General features: G+C 40.7%; 1 protein-coding gene and 1 long non-coding RNA gene across 5 annotated transcripts in view; one reads left to right on the plus strand and one right to left on the minus strand.

The window, feature by feature from the left end:
• Positions 1-422: 422 nt before the first annotated feature.
• LOC102074005 (uncharacterized) lies at positions 423-12,704 on the minus strand. 2 transcript variants are annotated; one of them, XR_012578074.1, is made up of 4 exons: positions 12,316-12,704; positions 3,368-3,505; positions 1,826-1,969; positions 423-871 (listed from the first exon to the last, which is right to left on the minus strand). It is a non-coding gene; the product is annotated as an uncharacterized LOC102074005 (long non-coding RNA). The 2 variants fall into 2 exon arrangements; XR_012578073.1 differs by having other exon boundaries at positions 1,826-1,972.
• GBE1 (1,4-alpha-glucan branching enzyme 1) overlaps positions 12,142-14,339 on the plus strand; it is a 136,532-nt gene continuing 134,334 nt past the window's right edge. Inside the window, exon 1 of one of the 3 annotated variants that reach the window (XM_074532657.1) lies at positions 12,142-12,347. In XM_074532657.1, coding sequence (XP_074388758.1) covers positions 12,256-12,347 — 92 coding nt within the window. In that variant the 5' untranslated portion in view covers positions 12,142-12,255. The remainder of the gene's footprint in view (positions 12,348-14,339) is intronic. The other 2 variants (XM_074532661.1, XM_074532665.1) reach the window with 2 other exon arrangements.

Raw genomic sequence — 14,339 nt, forward strand, 5'->3', positions numbered from 1 at the left:
TTTCCCTTAACTATCCTGGTTTATAATGTAAGACAAAAGAAATTAAAGGTTTTGTTGAATCTTCTCCAACATAATGGAAAGTTATCAGAGAAGATTTTATACTTTTTACTAATAGAGATAATACACAATGCAAGACTTTTTTAAAAGAATGAAAAGAATAATACTAATCAAACCTTCTTCAGTTAATATGCAAAGCACTACATAAAACATATGTAAAGGCATAGTGCACCTGATTTAAACTCAGAGAAAAACTTTTTTCCATGTTTCTGAGTATTGAATAGGTTATAAAATTAATTTAATTTAGTACAGCAATACAACAGAACCCACCACAGCTACTCAGTATTGAAAAAGGTCTTGATGTTTATGAAAAACTGAACCCTGATATAAAAATGAAATCATGTGAACAAGCAGGACAGACACCAAAAGCTGAAACACTTTAGTTTATTCTAAAAATAAAAAAAAAAACAGGGCAAGATATTTGACTGTTTTAAATTAAATTTGAAAAACATTTCTAGATTTAAGAAAAACAGAGACAAGAGGTGATAGTTTGCCTTTTTAAAATTAATAGGAATATCTATATGTCGTGGAATAGAAAGGAAGTTAAGAAAATGGAAAACATTTATTTTTCTGTTTTTGTTTTTACACTTATAAATAATCAAGCCTTCCTTTTGCAGAAAAGGAATGGCTCCTTGTGCAGCTGCTTGCAAAACCAGAGTAGTATTTTGATGGCATTTGCATCTCATATTTCATAGTGCTGTGCCTTCATCAACATGCAATGACATCATGGAGAAACCATCATGCCTATCTCATCCATTGATATGCTGTTCAATTCCATGTTAATTTGAAATTTCTTAGGGATGTCAATGACTTACTGTAAAGCAAAGGGAAAAAATCAGTGTTAAATCAAAAAAGAACTAGACAAGGGAGAAGGAGAAGACAAATTTGCTAGCATATAAATCAAGAAAATAAACCTAAAGCAAAAAGTAATATTTTGGGATATTACAAATTTAATAAAGGCAATATTTACAAAAACAGAACTAGCATGAAAATTCCTAAAACACAAAAAGAATTATACTGAAGAAGTCAGCTGAAAAGCTTTATTTTGAGCAATGTAATATAACTCATATACAGAGCTCTTCACAAGTCTTCATGTAAATCTTATTCAGAGCTGCAAGTAACCCAGCAACTTGGACATAAGCATGAAAAAAATCCTAGTATTAATCACTTGTAGTAGTGCTAGAGTGGTTGCAACATACCAGAGCACACATTTCTGGCAAACACAGAGAAAACATGGACACAAGTCTTTAATTTTAAAAATTCAAAGAATGTGTATGATATTTTATAGTGCTAAGAAAATAATAAGACATAAACAGTTGATCTTGCTTTTTCCTCACTTTTTGGGTGTCTAATACATGTCCTCATCCATCAGCCCTTTTAAATGTTAAGTATATCACATGACTTGAGTCAGATTGATATTCACAGTGAGCATCTTTCAGTGTTCTGACTGGAATAAGAGTTTGATTGTACAGGAGGTTATGTTCCTTGAGACCCAAGAACGACAGCAAAGTAATCACAGTTCACAGAAATTACACGTATGTACTAAAAACAATCAGTGAAGATGTGAGTTTATTCTGAAATGACAATTAATTACAAGAAAAGGAAATGGAACACAGAAGTAAGAACATTTGGCCCTTTGCAACACAAACGTCACAAAGAAAATTTTGGTGGATGCAGCTAAATTACCCACTTTTCAGTAAGACACACTAGTAATTTAAAGTAAGAGAAGCTAAAACATCCTATGCAGCATGACACAGTTAATACTTGCCCTTAAGTCCTGCAGAGGAAGCTTTTGTGTTCTGAGGACGATGTTCCAGATTTAGAGAATGACTCAGCTCCCTCTGCAAGTGCTCCTTGTGCACGTGTTGAATCAGAAGGCAACACAGGAGGTGCTGAGGAGACAGCTGCAGGACTGCTTAGGTCAAGAAGCAACAGATAATTCATTACTTTAAAGAGTAATTCAGTATTTTAACTGTGTGCACCTGAAACAGCAGAAGGAAGGAACAGAAAAAATAATTCTAACAGTGTGGACAGTTATCTTATGAATGAAGAAACCTCTTTATTTGCACAAGTTAACTCCTTAACTATAGACAGTAAAAAAAAACAGATAATGACAACCAAGAGAGGAGAGGACTCTGTGGTTTATGACACTAAGCTTTAATGAGGGTAAAGCATGAAAGACTTTTGAAAATATTACTATTTTATAGTGTACCATTCTTACTAGAGACTATTATTATGGCTACTACTTCACTGCTATCAACCTGACTGACCAAAGGCAGTGAACTGTACCACTAATTAAAAAAATGTTAAATTTATAGAAGGTTGTTATTAAAGCAAAAATATGTACCTATAACAAAATATAAATATAATAATGTATATAAAATCATATTATATAATATATAACAATATATTATGATAAATCTATAGTAAGATATATAACAACCTGTAACAATATAAATCTGTAATGATAATTTTGCCTGGAACAATGTGGTATGAGTTGATATGATAGCACAAAGCAAATGGCAGATGGGTTCCAGAGACTCAGAATAACTACAGGTCTCTGTGTTCTCATTTATCCCAATACAATTATTCACATTTGAAATTCTTTGAGAAAAAAGAACTGGAATAAATGAAGGCATAAAAATATTTGTAATTTTTTACCAGGACATAATATTTTGAATACTTAAGTATTTCTACAGCATATTTATCAACAGTTGGCTAACGTAGGACTAGTTGCACAATGAGCTGATTTGCTCATGGTTCCAAAACCCATATATATAAGTTTTTTCATAAGATCTGTTGGGATTTTAACATAAATTTGGTAAATACTACAAAAGCAGAATAAATTGGAAGAGATGTTGGGCTTAAGTTTTTTTATATTCTATATTAACAGATTACTGAATTGCTGACAGGCTGTAAGACAGGCCTTTGAACAGTATAAACATTCATGATGTCTTCCATTTATAGATGCTTTTCCTGAGAAGCTCAATGACAAATTTGAACTTAACAATGCAATGACCTCCAGTTTTATACAGCTCTGCTGACGGTGCAGTTCAGCCAAACTGCTGTGATTTTGAAAAATCAACCTGTCTCTAACCTGTCTCCTGGATTTTCCACTAAGGAATTACAGCTTCATATTGCTGAAACTACTGGTTATAGTAAAGTAAATGGTTGAGTGATAGAGGAATAAAATTGCAGAGGATGGTAGAAATCTGAGAGCTCAGGAGTAAAGATATTGTACAATGTTCAAAGTAGCTGGGAATAGGTAAGAGGGAAGCAGATGTTTTAAGGTTTAAAAATAAGAGCTTACCCAAAGCTGAGGAATTAGAATCCCCCAGCCTAAACATCACTTTTCTTCTTGTGTAGGCCTCAGGGGCTGATGACTTAGAAAGCAAGTCCCATCTCTGTCTGCATCAGGAAGACTGCCAAGCTCAGGACTTAGAAGGAACTGGAAAGGTGACCAGAACATCACAAAAGTGAAGCTCTTCTGCATTAATCAGATAAATTATACTGTATAGAATATTTATTGGGCTAACAGTAAATTCTTATCAGTGTGTATATAGTGTAGCAAAGAAGATTTTCATTGTAACAAACTGTCTGTGAATCCTTCTAGTTGGGTTGCTGAACAACCAAGCCTCTGAAAAAACTTTGGTAGGACGAAGCTTAAAGTCATCATAGAAGACTGGGAACAAAATGCAGTCCTGTTTTCTGGCAATTATCTCATTTACTATAAAATAAAATAAATTTGGATCACTAACAATCCAAGGCAGGCAGAGAAACAGTAGTTACATCAATTTACGATCTGGCTGTGACTCACTCCAGCCAAACCTTGCAGTGGCAAGTAGCAGGTTTTGTGAGGGACAGGGAAACTTTGTTGAAAATCTGAGAGAAACAGGAGAAAACAGATGGCAATCAGAGCAAGCTGATGATAGGTGGATACTGAATAGAGGCACCAAATCTGCTTACACTTGCTTTATAAGCCTCTGATCGTAGTCCTGTGTGATTAGAGATCTGTCTCTGTCCCTTTCTCATGACCCAGCTGAGTACAGACTGTTTTTATTATGGCTTTACCTGTAAAGGACAAAATCAGGTAGATGGATAGAGAAATCAAGGAAGGAGAAAACCAATCCAACCTCTTACTACACATGCCCACTCTGCTCCTAGAAACACCTGTCTTCCTTTCCTTTTGTAGAAGAAATGGCTGGGCTGGGGGAATGGCACATTCAGCAGGGACTAAGCCTTGGAGATGCAGATTGTTGCAATAGCAGTAGCAGCTGCCAGCTGTGGGCAGATATGCAACACTCTAGAAGCTGGAAAAAGAGGCACACAATTTGAAAAATTGTATCATCTGGGGATGGATCAAAGCCAAAAGAAAGCAGAGACATATTAGGACCAGAAAAAGCTGTCAGTCTCTGTTTGAAGTTTATATGGTAGAGACAGGCAAGCCTTGAATTATGGCCAGGGTGTATTTTAAGTCCTGTAGTGGATGTCCTGGACACAGAAACATATTTAGTTTGAGGGCCTGTACACACTGGAACAGTACAGAAAGAGATGGGAACCCATATGAGGGAAGAAGTGATCTAGGGGACACTAAATAATAGCAGACAAGAAAAACAAAAAGTCCATCAGGGTGCATGACTCAGATGCTATAAAAACTGCTCTTTTTTTGTCAGCATTCACTCTCATAAATTCTTCTCTGGTAGAGGTGGCAAAAGCGGGATGACAAAGTGAGAAGAGGCAGGAAATAGTGCAGTAAGGAAACTGTGAGATCTAGAACAAACACATGGAAACAACATAAAAAAACTGGCGAAGTGATTCTGGAATGAGCTGATCACTAACTGAAGACTGGCAACTATTGCTTATGCCCCACCTTTACAGATACTAAGGGGAACCTCCCCTCTTGGGGGTGGTGTGCCCTACTGGTGGAACTACAGGGAAAAAGGAATATGAAGAAAGAGCCTGGATGCTGCCTGAGAAGATATTATAATGCAGAAAGAAACATAGAAGTGCATGCTTAAGCAGGAGAAATCAGAGCTGCTGCAAGCAGTGATGATGTGTGATGATGCCCTAATGCAGGGGCTGATGGTACAAGCAAGAGGAAATCTGCACCCAGTGGCTGCTTAAGCTAAAATGAGATTGGTCACCAATATTAACCATCTTTTGAGTAGAATTAGGTAATGGAAAACAACATTCAAAGAGAATTTTGAGAGATAAACAGAAGGCTCAGAGACATCAGAAAGGAAGGGTGTTTGAAACTGAGGAAAATTGACAGCCATCAGCACTTAAACTATTCTAAAGGAACTGGTATGCATTAACTTAATTTACCCATATAATACATGACTGTAATTAATATATTACCCGTGAAGATTGCTATTTGGATTAAAATATAAATATTTAGCTCCTTGTTGCAAAAAAACTGTTATCTAAAAAAGTTATCTAATAATATGAAGTAAATTTTCATACTAAGTAGTAATGAAGTAGTTGTTTTATTAGTATGTACTTCAAAATGAAATACTCAGGAAACAGAAATGCAGCTAATAATCCTGTATATCCTCAGAAACTCATACTGAAGGAGGTGCTGGGTGCCTGGGTAACTAAGATAACTATTAATTATATTTGCTCCTGTTATTTCTCACAGATAACACAGTTTAATCAAACCCTTCCAAATATACCCATTCTGGAAGCTGTGTATCACTTAGTTTTCTTTACTGCATGATTTTGTTAAGCTGCATACATATAGAAAAAGTGAAAGCCACGCCACTTTTCTTTTAACTGCAATGCCATGGCTGATTTTAAAAATGAGCATGATATAAATCTTTCTAATAAGAGAAAAAGGATCCAACCTAAAGGATTTTTCTCTAAGCAAGGAAAAAAACTATGTGGAGACAGATTAGTTCTTCCTAATCCATGAATATTGATGTTCTCAAAAAAAAAAATATATATATATATATGTCTCGGATGAAGATTTCTGTATTTATAGAAATGTAGTGTTGAAATGCAGAGTCTTTGTTCCAAGAAGAAAAGGTCAATCACCAAGGCATACAGAATTTCCTATAGAAAATTGTATTGCAGTACAATTATATCTACAGTATATGTGCAGTATAATCACCTATGGCAACAGATCACACACCTGTAAGTGTAGCTCTGTATCACCGGGATTCTGAAGGCTGAACCTTCAGTTATTGTACTGGGGATATTCTAAGACAAAAAATACATAGTTGTACTCTCAGACCCTTTTGAGTGCTAAAGCATTTTCTGTACACAAGTATGCATTGGATATATATAAATACAGAGAGGTGCACTATTAATGAGGGTGTTGGGTTTTGTCTTTTTTTCCCAAATTTATCCAATACTTTGAAAAATGACAGTGTTAAAATATTAATTGGACTAACAATAGAACTAACAAGTTCTTAGTTCCATATTTGATGTTTTCTTCTAACTACAGAAAAAATTTGAGTGTAGCATTAAGGATCTGGTTCCTGCCCTATCTTTCTGTTCACTCAACACATTGCTGGTCATACCTAAGAATCAACTGGGTCAAATGCCACCAACTGCCCTTAGAAAGTAAACCAGAACTAATACTGACAAGATCTAAAAGGCTGTCTGTGGAAAGCATTTTGGACTTCCAACAATTCTGCATTTCACACACACTTTGCACCAGATCCATCTGCTTTTCCTGAGGTAAACTCAGGAGAGACTTGAGTTCATGAATACAACTGAGGTACTATTCTGCTTTTTGAAATCTAAAATACTTCTATACATACTAATGAATTTATATTGACAGAGCTGTCAGAGCATTAGCAGTATGCATCTCCTTTCTTCTCGCCTCACTTGACCTCCCCAAGGATTAGATGTGTTACCCTCTGAACGATTATCTGGCAACCTCACTTTCTTTTCTGAGTAAAAGGCCAGGCAGCCTGAATGCCTGTAGTGCTTCAGGACTATGAAACCAAGAAACACCCAAGGTAAGATCAGTCCTCAAGGGTTTTAGGAAAGACCTGACAATGAACAGCAAGAAAGCAAAATTGCTGCTGATGCTGTGGGGTTTCAGTCTCAGTTCTGAGTGTATGGGATAAAAGGAATACAGTATTTGGCAAGTGTTAATAAGCTGCTTGTTTAATAGTAATATATTTTTACAGGAGCTGCTGCAATAATAGCAAGAATGTTCCTCTGGGGCAACTATCCCAGAGAACTCAAGCTACTTATTTTCTAAGTGTTGGAGATAAACACACATTGGTAAAACAGAGGTGACAGCCACAAAGTATTGCGGTATGGCATTAAGGAGAGAGTCCAGAATATTTTTTTTGTTCTTCCTCCAATGCATAAACACATATGCAAACACCAGGAATTGCAGTAAGTTGTAGAAAGTTGTTACCATTGGCAGTAATTACTTTTGAGAAATATAGAAGGCATACAACAGACAGAGTATCTGCAACACCCAAAATATTATGAAATTCCTGAAGGTTTTATTTGTGTTTTGCATCTGTGAACTGTTTTACAAATTCTTAGTTGATTTTTTCAGTAAGACTCATAGACATTTTCACAACAAATATTATTCTACATCTGGATGTTTTAAACTTGGTATCACACTTTGAAGTGTCTTGTGTAAACAACTTTGAAAGATATTTACATTTTTTATAATTTATTATACAAAATAAGGACACCAAAGCATAATCTCACTGCAACATTGTGAAAACAAGAAGCAGTCATTATTTAGGACTTGCAGGTTGTTGGAATGTGTTTTTATTTTGCTCTAAATGGCAAGTGAAAATGGCATTTCCATCAACTCTGCTTACTGGAATCTTATAACTCTGAAACTGGCCTTTTAGTGTTTCACATTCTGTATTTGTTTTGATCTTTGAAGATGTGTTGTTATGTAAAGCTGTTGAAACCATGACAGGGCAAAAGTGATACCTTAAAAGACAGTATCAATACCCTATGTTTCTAATAAACCCTGAACTTAAAATTCTGAAAATTCTAAACTAACAGACATACCAAAAGATACAATTTGCTTGTTTGATGCAGTTTTCAAGGACAGATGCTTTGTTCTTCACATGTAATCAATCAGTTGAATCCTTGCTGTAGTAAAGTTTTAATTATGGAGCAGTGATGTGATGTCTGGCAGCAGCTGTGCAACAGTGACCATTTCCTTTCTCCTGTGTGTCTCACCTTGGCGAATCCAAAGATAGGGATAAGTCTCATGGGATCATGGAATAGCTTGTGTTGGAAGGGACCTTTAAAGGTCACCTGCTACAACCACCCTGCAGTGAGCTACAGCTCCATGCCCAATCTTTGACCTCTCTAGGAAGACTACTGAGATAAAGGATAATAATTTTTTAAGGAGGGCATTTGCTTTGGATCTGAATGACAACTGTGCAGTTTATTTCTTATGGATCTTTGAACAGATAACATGGGGAAGCTTAGCTGGCTGACGTGGCAAAATAAGCTAATTTTCATTACTCTTTGAACTCCACTTTGCGTTAGGAACTGAGTGTAAAGAAACCATTCCAAAAGTGGGAGGTTGCAATGGGTTGGTACCCATAACATGCTCAGATGTCTGAAATGTCCTTAAAGGACAGGGGAGCCTACAAGAATCCATTCTTCTGGAATACTGAAGCACAAATCTTTTTGAACTGTCTCTGTCCACAAGAACACCTTTTCTTGATAGTTTGCCATATGAGATCCAGTATAGGCACAAGTCACAGGTTCTCAGTTCTTGCTCATGGACTATCTCTCATCTGGAAGTCATGGGTAGCTGCAATGCCAATAAAAATATGTGTCTCCCCATAGGCAAGCAAACACAGTGGGCCAACCATACCTAGATGTAAAAAGACTTCTAGAAAAAGGAATTGGGAGGAATTCTGCCCAGACTAAAAGGATAACAAGTCTTGATACAGCCTTTAAGTATTGAACTGAACCAAAGGACATGCCTTGTGACTTGTCACTTTGAGAGATCAGCAACTCTTCAATGTTGTCAACACAGAGTTAAAAAATATCCTGCTGTCTTTGGTACCTGCCATCTCTTCTCAGCCAGGTTAAACTGTGGGATTGGATCAGTCTCTATATTTGCTGCACCTCAAAGACAACTCAGACAGACCTGGAAGCAACTTACAGAGCCAGGCCAGGACCAGGGCCCAGGACTGCTCTAAGCCACTTGGTTTAGCAGAACCTGGAACTCAGGAATTTGCTCTGTAGGAGCCAGTAAGAAGTCAGAGACCTCACAGATCCATTCTGGCTGAAATATGAAAAGAAACTATTGATGAGGGAGAATCTGAACCAGTGCCCTATTGAAAAAAGATTTTTTCCCTCAGTTCTTATGGTTTATCATCTCTGTCATGTTTTGCAAAGCAAGTGCAACATATTAGTGAATCAAAGTGGAGGTTCTGCATGACAGGAGTGGACATTTTTCTCTTCAAAATTTAGGTTTATCTTTGAACTTTGCATATTACAAAATTTAAATCAATTTTATAAATTTAACTATATTTAACTATACAGTTACTGCTCAAGCACCACTCTGCAAAATTTTAAAGGATACATAACTTAAGCAGGAACATCCTTTGAAAGACTGGAGTGATTTAGATACTCCAGCCTCACTGGTATCTAACTGGGTAACACATGCCTTAGACACCCTTCTCATATGATCCACTGCTGTCCCCATAAAAGAGCAGCTATTCCCAACAGTCCTCCTCTTTCTGTTTCTACTGGCAGCAGCAGCTGGCAGCTTTGTATCCATCCCTGACAAATGCACAAAGACACATTCAGCTGTTGGGACAATATTCATTGTCTGAACTGTCGGGTTTGCCTCCAGGTAGAGGATTAAATGGCACTGTCCTGAGAGCTAACCTCGGCTCATGGTGGGAACACCAGGATCATGGTGTAATCAGTGATCAAAATAACATATGCCTTAGTATCTTGCAGTTACTTGTGACAAAGCAGGCAGATAAAATCATGCCCAAGTTGTAAAATGAAACATGAGTGGATACAAATGGTATGCTTATTCATATTCTGGTTCACAGAGTGTTAAATATATCACTGGGGCTTTGTCTGTTATAGATAGGGGCTATCTGCCGAATTTAACTTCCTGAAGTTCAAGGTTGCTTGTATATGAGGCTGGATGCTGTGTCATTTCTACTTAAAATGAATGTTACAAAGGGGTCCCTGCCTCCAGGGAGGTGCAAGTCACAGCTACATTCCTACACAAATTGCTAATGCTCATTTATAGATGTCTCTCGTGTTTATACTGAAAAGCTAATAACAACACTAGGAAATTGCTTGGGCTTCCTGAGAATGAATATAACCAAAGAACCTGTGCTAAGACTGAAGCTGTTTCCAATGCTCAGGCTTTCAGGGGCTGCAGGAATTGCTCTCCCACCTCCACTTCAACCAGCAGGTGCCCTCTCCAGTACTTGGAACACCAGAAACCCCAAAGCAGCATTACATGTAACATGCACCTATTGTAAAAAACCCAATTTCCTGGCTCTTGAGAAGCTGGAATTTCGCTTCTCCTTTATTTGACCAAGCTATTTAAGTGTGAGAGTGAGTAGAATTTGCAGGAGAATACGATGCACACAGTATGAGGAAAGAAGCAAAAAGAAGACGGTAAGCGTTGTCAAACGTTGTTTTAGCACAGGCACTGAAATCACTGCCACACAGAAAGTTTTGAGAAGCCTGGATAATTTTAGAAACAGTTTTTCAGCCTCCAGTAATTGAAGAAATTATGGCCACTGTGAAAAAAAAATAAATCTTGATGTATCAGAGCAGGGTGTGACAAGTAGTTTTGCTACAGCATAAATGCTGCTTCTTTCAGTAATCAAACCAAAACTCCTTGAGCCTCCTGTCAGGGCAACTGATCTAGCAAACATTATGACTATTGCCCCACAGTCTTAGGACAGAATAATTGTTGCACTCCATAAGGAGAAAAAGAACAAAGTACTTGGACTTTTGCCTGTGTAGTTAGAAACTGCTACAGGGAAGGAAATACAATGTAGTTAAGTGTGCATGCACTGTTGATGAAACAAATCATTATGGAAACTTTCACTGTAGCCAGTTTTAGGAGAAGTAATAAATGAACTGTTAGTGTTCATCAGACACGGTGCTGTTAGTCATCTGGCAGACAGGAGAAACAGCACTTAAATTCAGAGGAAGATAGGGGGATGAGTCTCAAACTGACGACAACAGTTTTGGAGATGGTTGTGGGAACAAGTTAAGCTGTCTAGAAGCTGAAAAGTTTCTACACTGTGGCTGAAAAGCATTCAAAAGAGGCCTCTAAATAAACTTTCTCATTACCTATCAAAACAAAGCAAAATTGCTGGACCTTAAATAAAAGTGCTCAATGCTGGCCTAGAGGCATGGTCAGGCTGGTGATTAGTTGCCCTGGATATTTGGTGACCTATCCAAAAACAAGACATGTTGCTATTAGGTCAAAAACTTCCACAGCAATCTACCTGTGCTATTCAGCATTTCGAGCTGCACTAGGATCGGCTGGACTAACCTTACCACGTTTGGAATTTATGTGTCTGACAAAGCAGTATTTTGCTGCGCAGACACGGAGTTATGAGAACTCAGGGATGTCCCCAGAGTCTTGTTCTGCTGAGCTGTCTGTGAGCACGTCAGCACCCTATCAAACAGCCGAGAAATTTATTCCAGCACTCACGATGATGCCAAATCTGCTTTGGGGGCTGTTGCTGTTGGCCGGGGTGCGCAGTGGGCTTTGTGTGTGTGGGAACACAGAGTTCACCCGGGCATCCGACACGCTGAAAAAGACATCAAAGAGCCACTAAGAAAACAAACTGGGGCACTGCCGAGCCTCGGCAGGCAGACATCCCCCTCCTGTCGAGCGGGTCGGCTCCCGCAAATGCTTTTTTATTTTTTTTTGGTCGCAAGTTTTTTTATTTCCTCTGCTGTCACCATGCGGTTTGGAGGCCGGCGCTTTTCCGCGGCCCCTTCATGTTCCGCAGGGCTGCGGAACCGAGCCCATCGCTGACGGGAGGCCGGGCCGGGCCGGGTCAGGCCGGGCATCCCCGGCGTCCCTCCCGCAGCCGCGGAGCCCCGGCCCCGCCGCACCGCGGGCGGGGAGAGGCGGCGGGGGCGGCCCCGGGCGGTGGGCGGGGAGAGGCAGGGGCTCCCGGCCGCCCGCCCGGCCCCCTCCCCGGCTGTATTTAGCGGCGCCGCGGATCACGCGGAGCCCGCGGCGGCGACATGGCCGCCGCCAGTACGGAACCGCCCAGGCTGAAGCAGCTGCTGGAGCGGGACCCTTACCTGGAGCCTTTCCGGACCGACTTCCAGCGCAGGTACGGCGGCGCGGAGCGGCCGCCTCCGGGGGCGCCGGGCTGGGCCGTGTCCCCTCCCCCTCACCGCTCTCCCCTCCCCTCGGCCGGGGCGGCTCCGCTTCCCTTCCGCTTCCCTTCTGGCGGAGCCGGGGCTCGGCGAGGCCTCCCGGCCCGGGGCGCTGCAGGGAGGCCTGGCCCGCGGACATCCCCGCTGGCCTGGCGGGGCTGGGCCGGCCCGTTCGGACCCGGCGCTGCGCCCGCGGGCCCTGCCGAGAGCGGCGGGGAAGGGGGGGAGGCGGTGCCCGGGCCAGCCGGGCCCGTGGGGCGCAGCCGGGACAGCTTGCGAGAATCACGGAGTTACAGATGGGTTGGGGTTGGAAGGGACCTTGAAGATCGTCTGGTTCCAACTGTTCTGCTATGGGCAGGGACAACCATCGCTTGTTCAGGTTGCTTAGAGCCAAGTATCCAACCCAGTATCCAGCCTGGGTTTGAACTCTTCCAGGGATGGGACAACCACAACTTCACTGGTTAACCTGATCCAATGCCCCACCACTCTTACAATAAAGAATTTTTTCCTAATATCTAATCTGAACGTACTCCTTGCATGAACCTGTCTCCCCTTGACCTGTCACTGCATGCAAACAGTTTAGCGCCATCTTTCCTGTAAGCTCCCTTCAGGTACTGTGAGGGTGCCGTTAGGTCACCCCTAGGCCTTTTCTTTCACTGGCTGCACAATCCCTGTTCTCTCAGCCTTTTCTCATGGGAGAAATGCTTTATCAGCTTGGTGGCCTCCTCTGGACTCGTTCCAAAAGGTCAGTGCTCTTCCTGTGATGGGGATCCCAGAGCTGGATGCAATCAGGATTGAGGGTGATGCACTGAGCTGCTATCACCAACAAAAGAGTTTAGCTGCAATAATCTGTAAATAAACTGCTCCTGAATCTCGTCTCTCCAGAGAATTTTCCTGCAGGCGCATGTTTTGAGGTGTCCCTGAACCGCCAGCTCAGCTGTTTGGCAGACCTGCAATGCATGAAGTAGCAGAATGTGCATTAGGTTGGTGCCAGGTTGCTGGGCTGAGCATCCCTTTTTCTGTGCCTCTCGCTGGGAGCTGTGACACCAACCCTCTGTCCAGGGCCTGGGTGAGAGTTTGCTAGTGGCAGGCTGGGTAGGAGGAGGCCTGAATCCTGCAGAGCCAGGCTGCTGGCCTGGAAAAGCTGCTGAAACCTCACCCGCCGATTGAACACAGCTTTTGGGAGCTTTTATGTCGCACATTTATGTTGTGTTTCACTAGTGGTCCTCTGGCAATCAAAATAATTGTAGTACTGACTAATGCCCTGTGTCCCAGAAGTCTGGAAAACTCTGTGTGTGAGGAATGTAAGAAGGAATATATATATGTATATTTTATTTTTCAGTCTTAGGCTTTTTTTCCCTATAATCTACATAGTTTAACATTACCAGGTGTCCTGTTGCGTTCTGGTATTGAATAGTGGTAAGTCTGGATCTTGTAAAATAGGATTAAGGATTGAGTAAACTATTAGTCTGACTTGCAGAGTATTTTCTCAGACTAATCTCTTAATGACAGAACAACTGAGAGTTTTATAAAGTGGTTCCAGACAAGCTCCTGGCCATACATGTAGTGCTGTGAAACACCTAATTTTTACAGTAGGGAGCCAGGGTGTAGGAATTAATAAATGATCTTGCTCTTAATAAAAGTATTCATTAAAGCATTTGGGCTCCTTGAATGTGCCTACCATCAAAACACTCATATTGTGGATGGTGCTGTTTGTATTTCTGAGGATGGTGTGACTGTACTGAGTGCATTGAGTTTGCAAAACTTTTCTGCCCTTCTCAGGTTTGTACATCTGGAGCAGAGCTTCAGATTTTCTCGTCACTTTCTCGTCACTTTCTCGTCACTTTCTCGTCACTTTCTCGTCACTTTCTCGTCACTTTCTCGTCACTTTCTCGTCACTTTCTCGTCACTTTCTCGTCACTTTCTCGTCACTTTCTCGTCACTTT

Source organism: Zonotrichia albicollis, chromosome 2 (genome assembly GCF_047830755.1).
Source record: "Zonotrichia albicollis isolate bZonAlb1 chromosome 2, bZonAlb1.hap1, whole genome shotgun sequence".
Classification (NCBI taxonomy): Eukaryota; Metazoa; Chordata; class Aves; order Passeriformes; family Passerellidae; genus Zonotrichia; species Zonotrichia albicollis.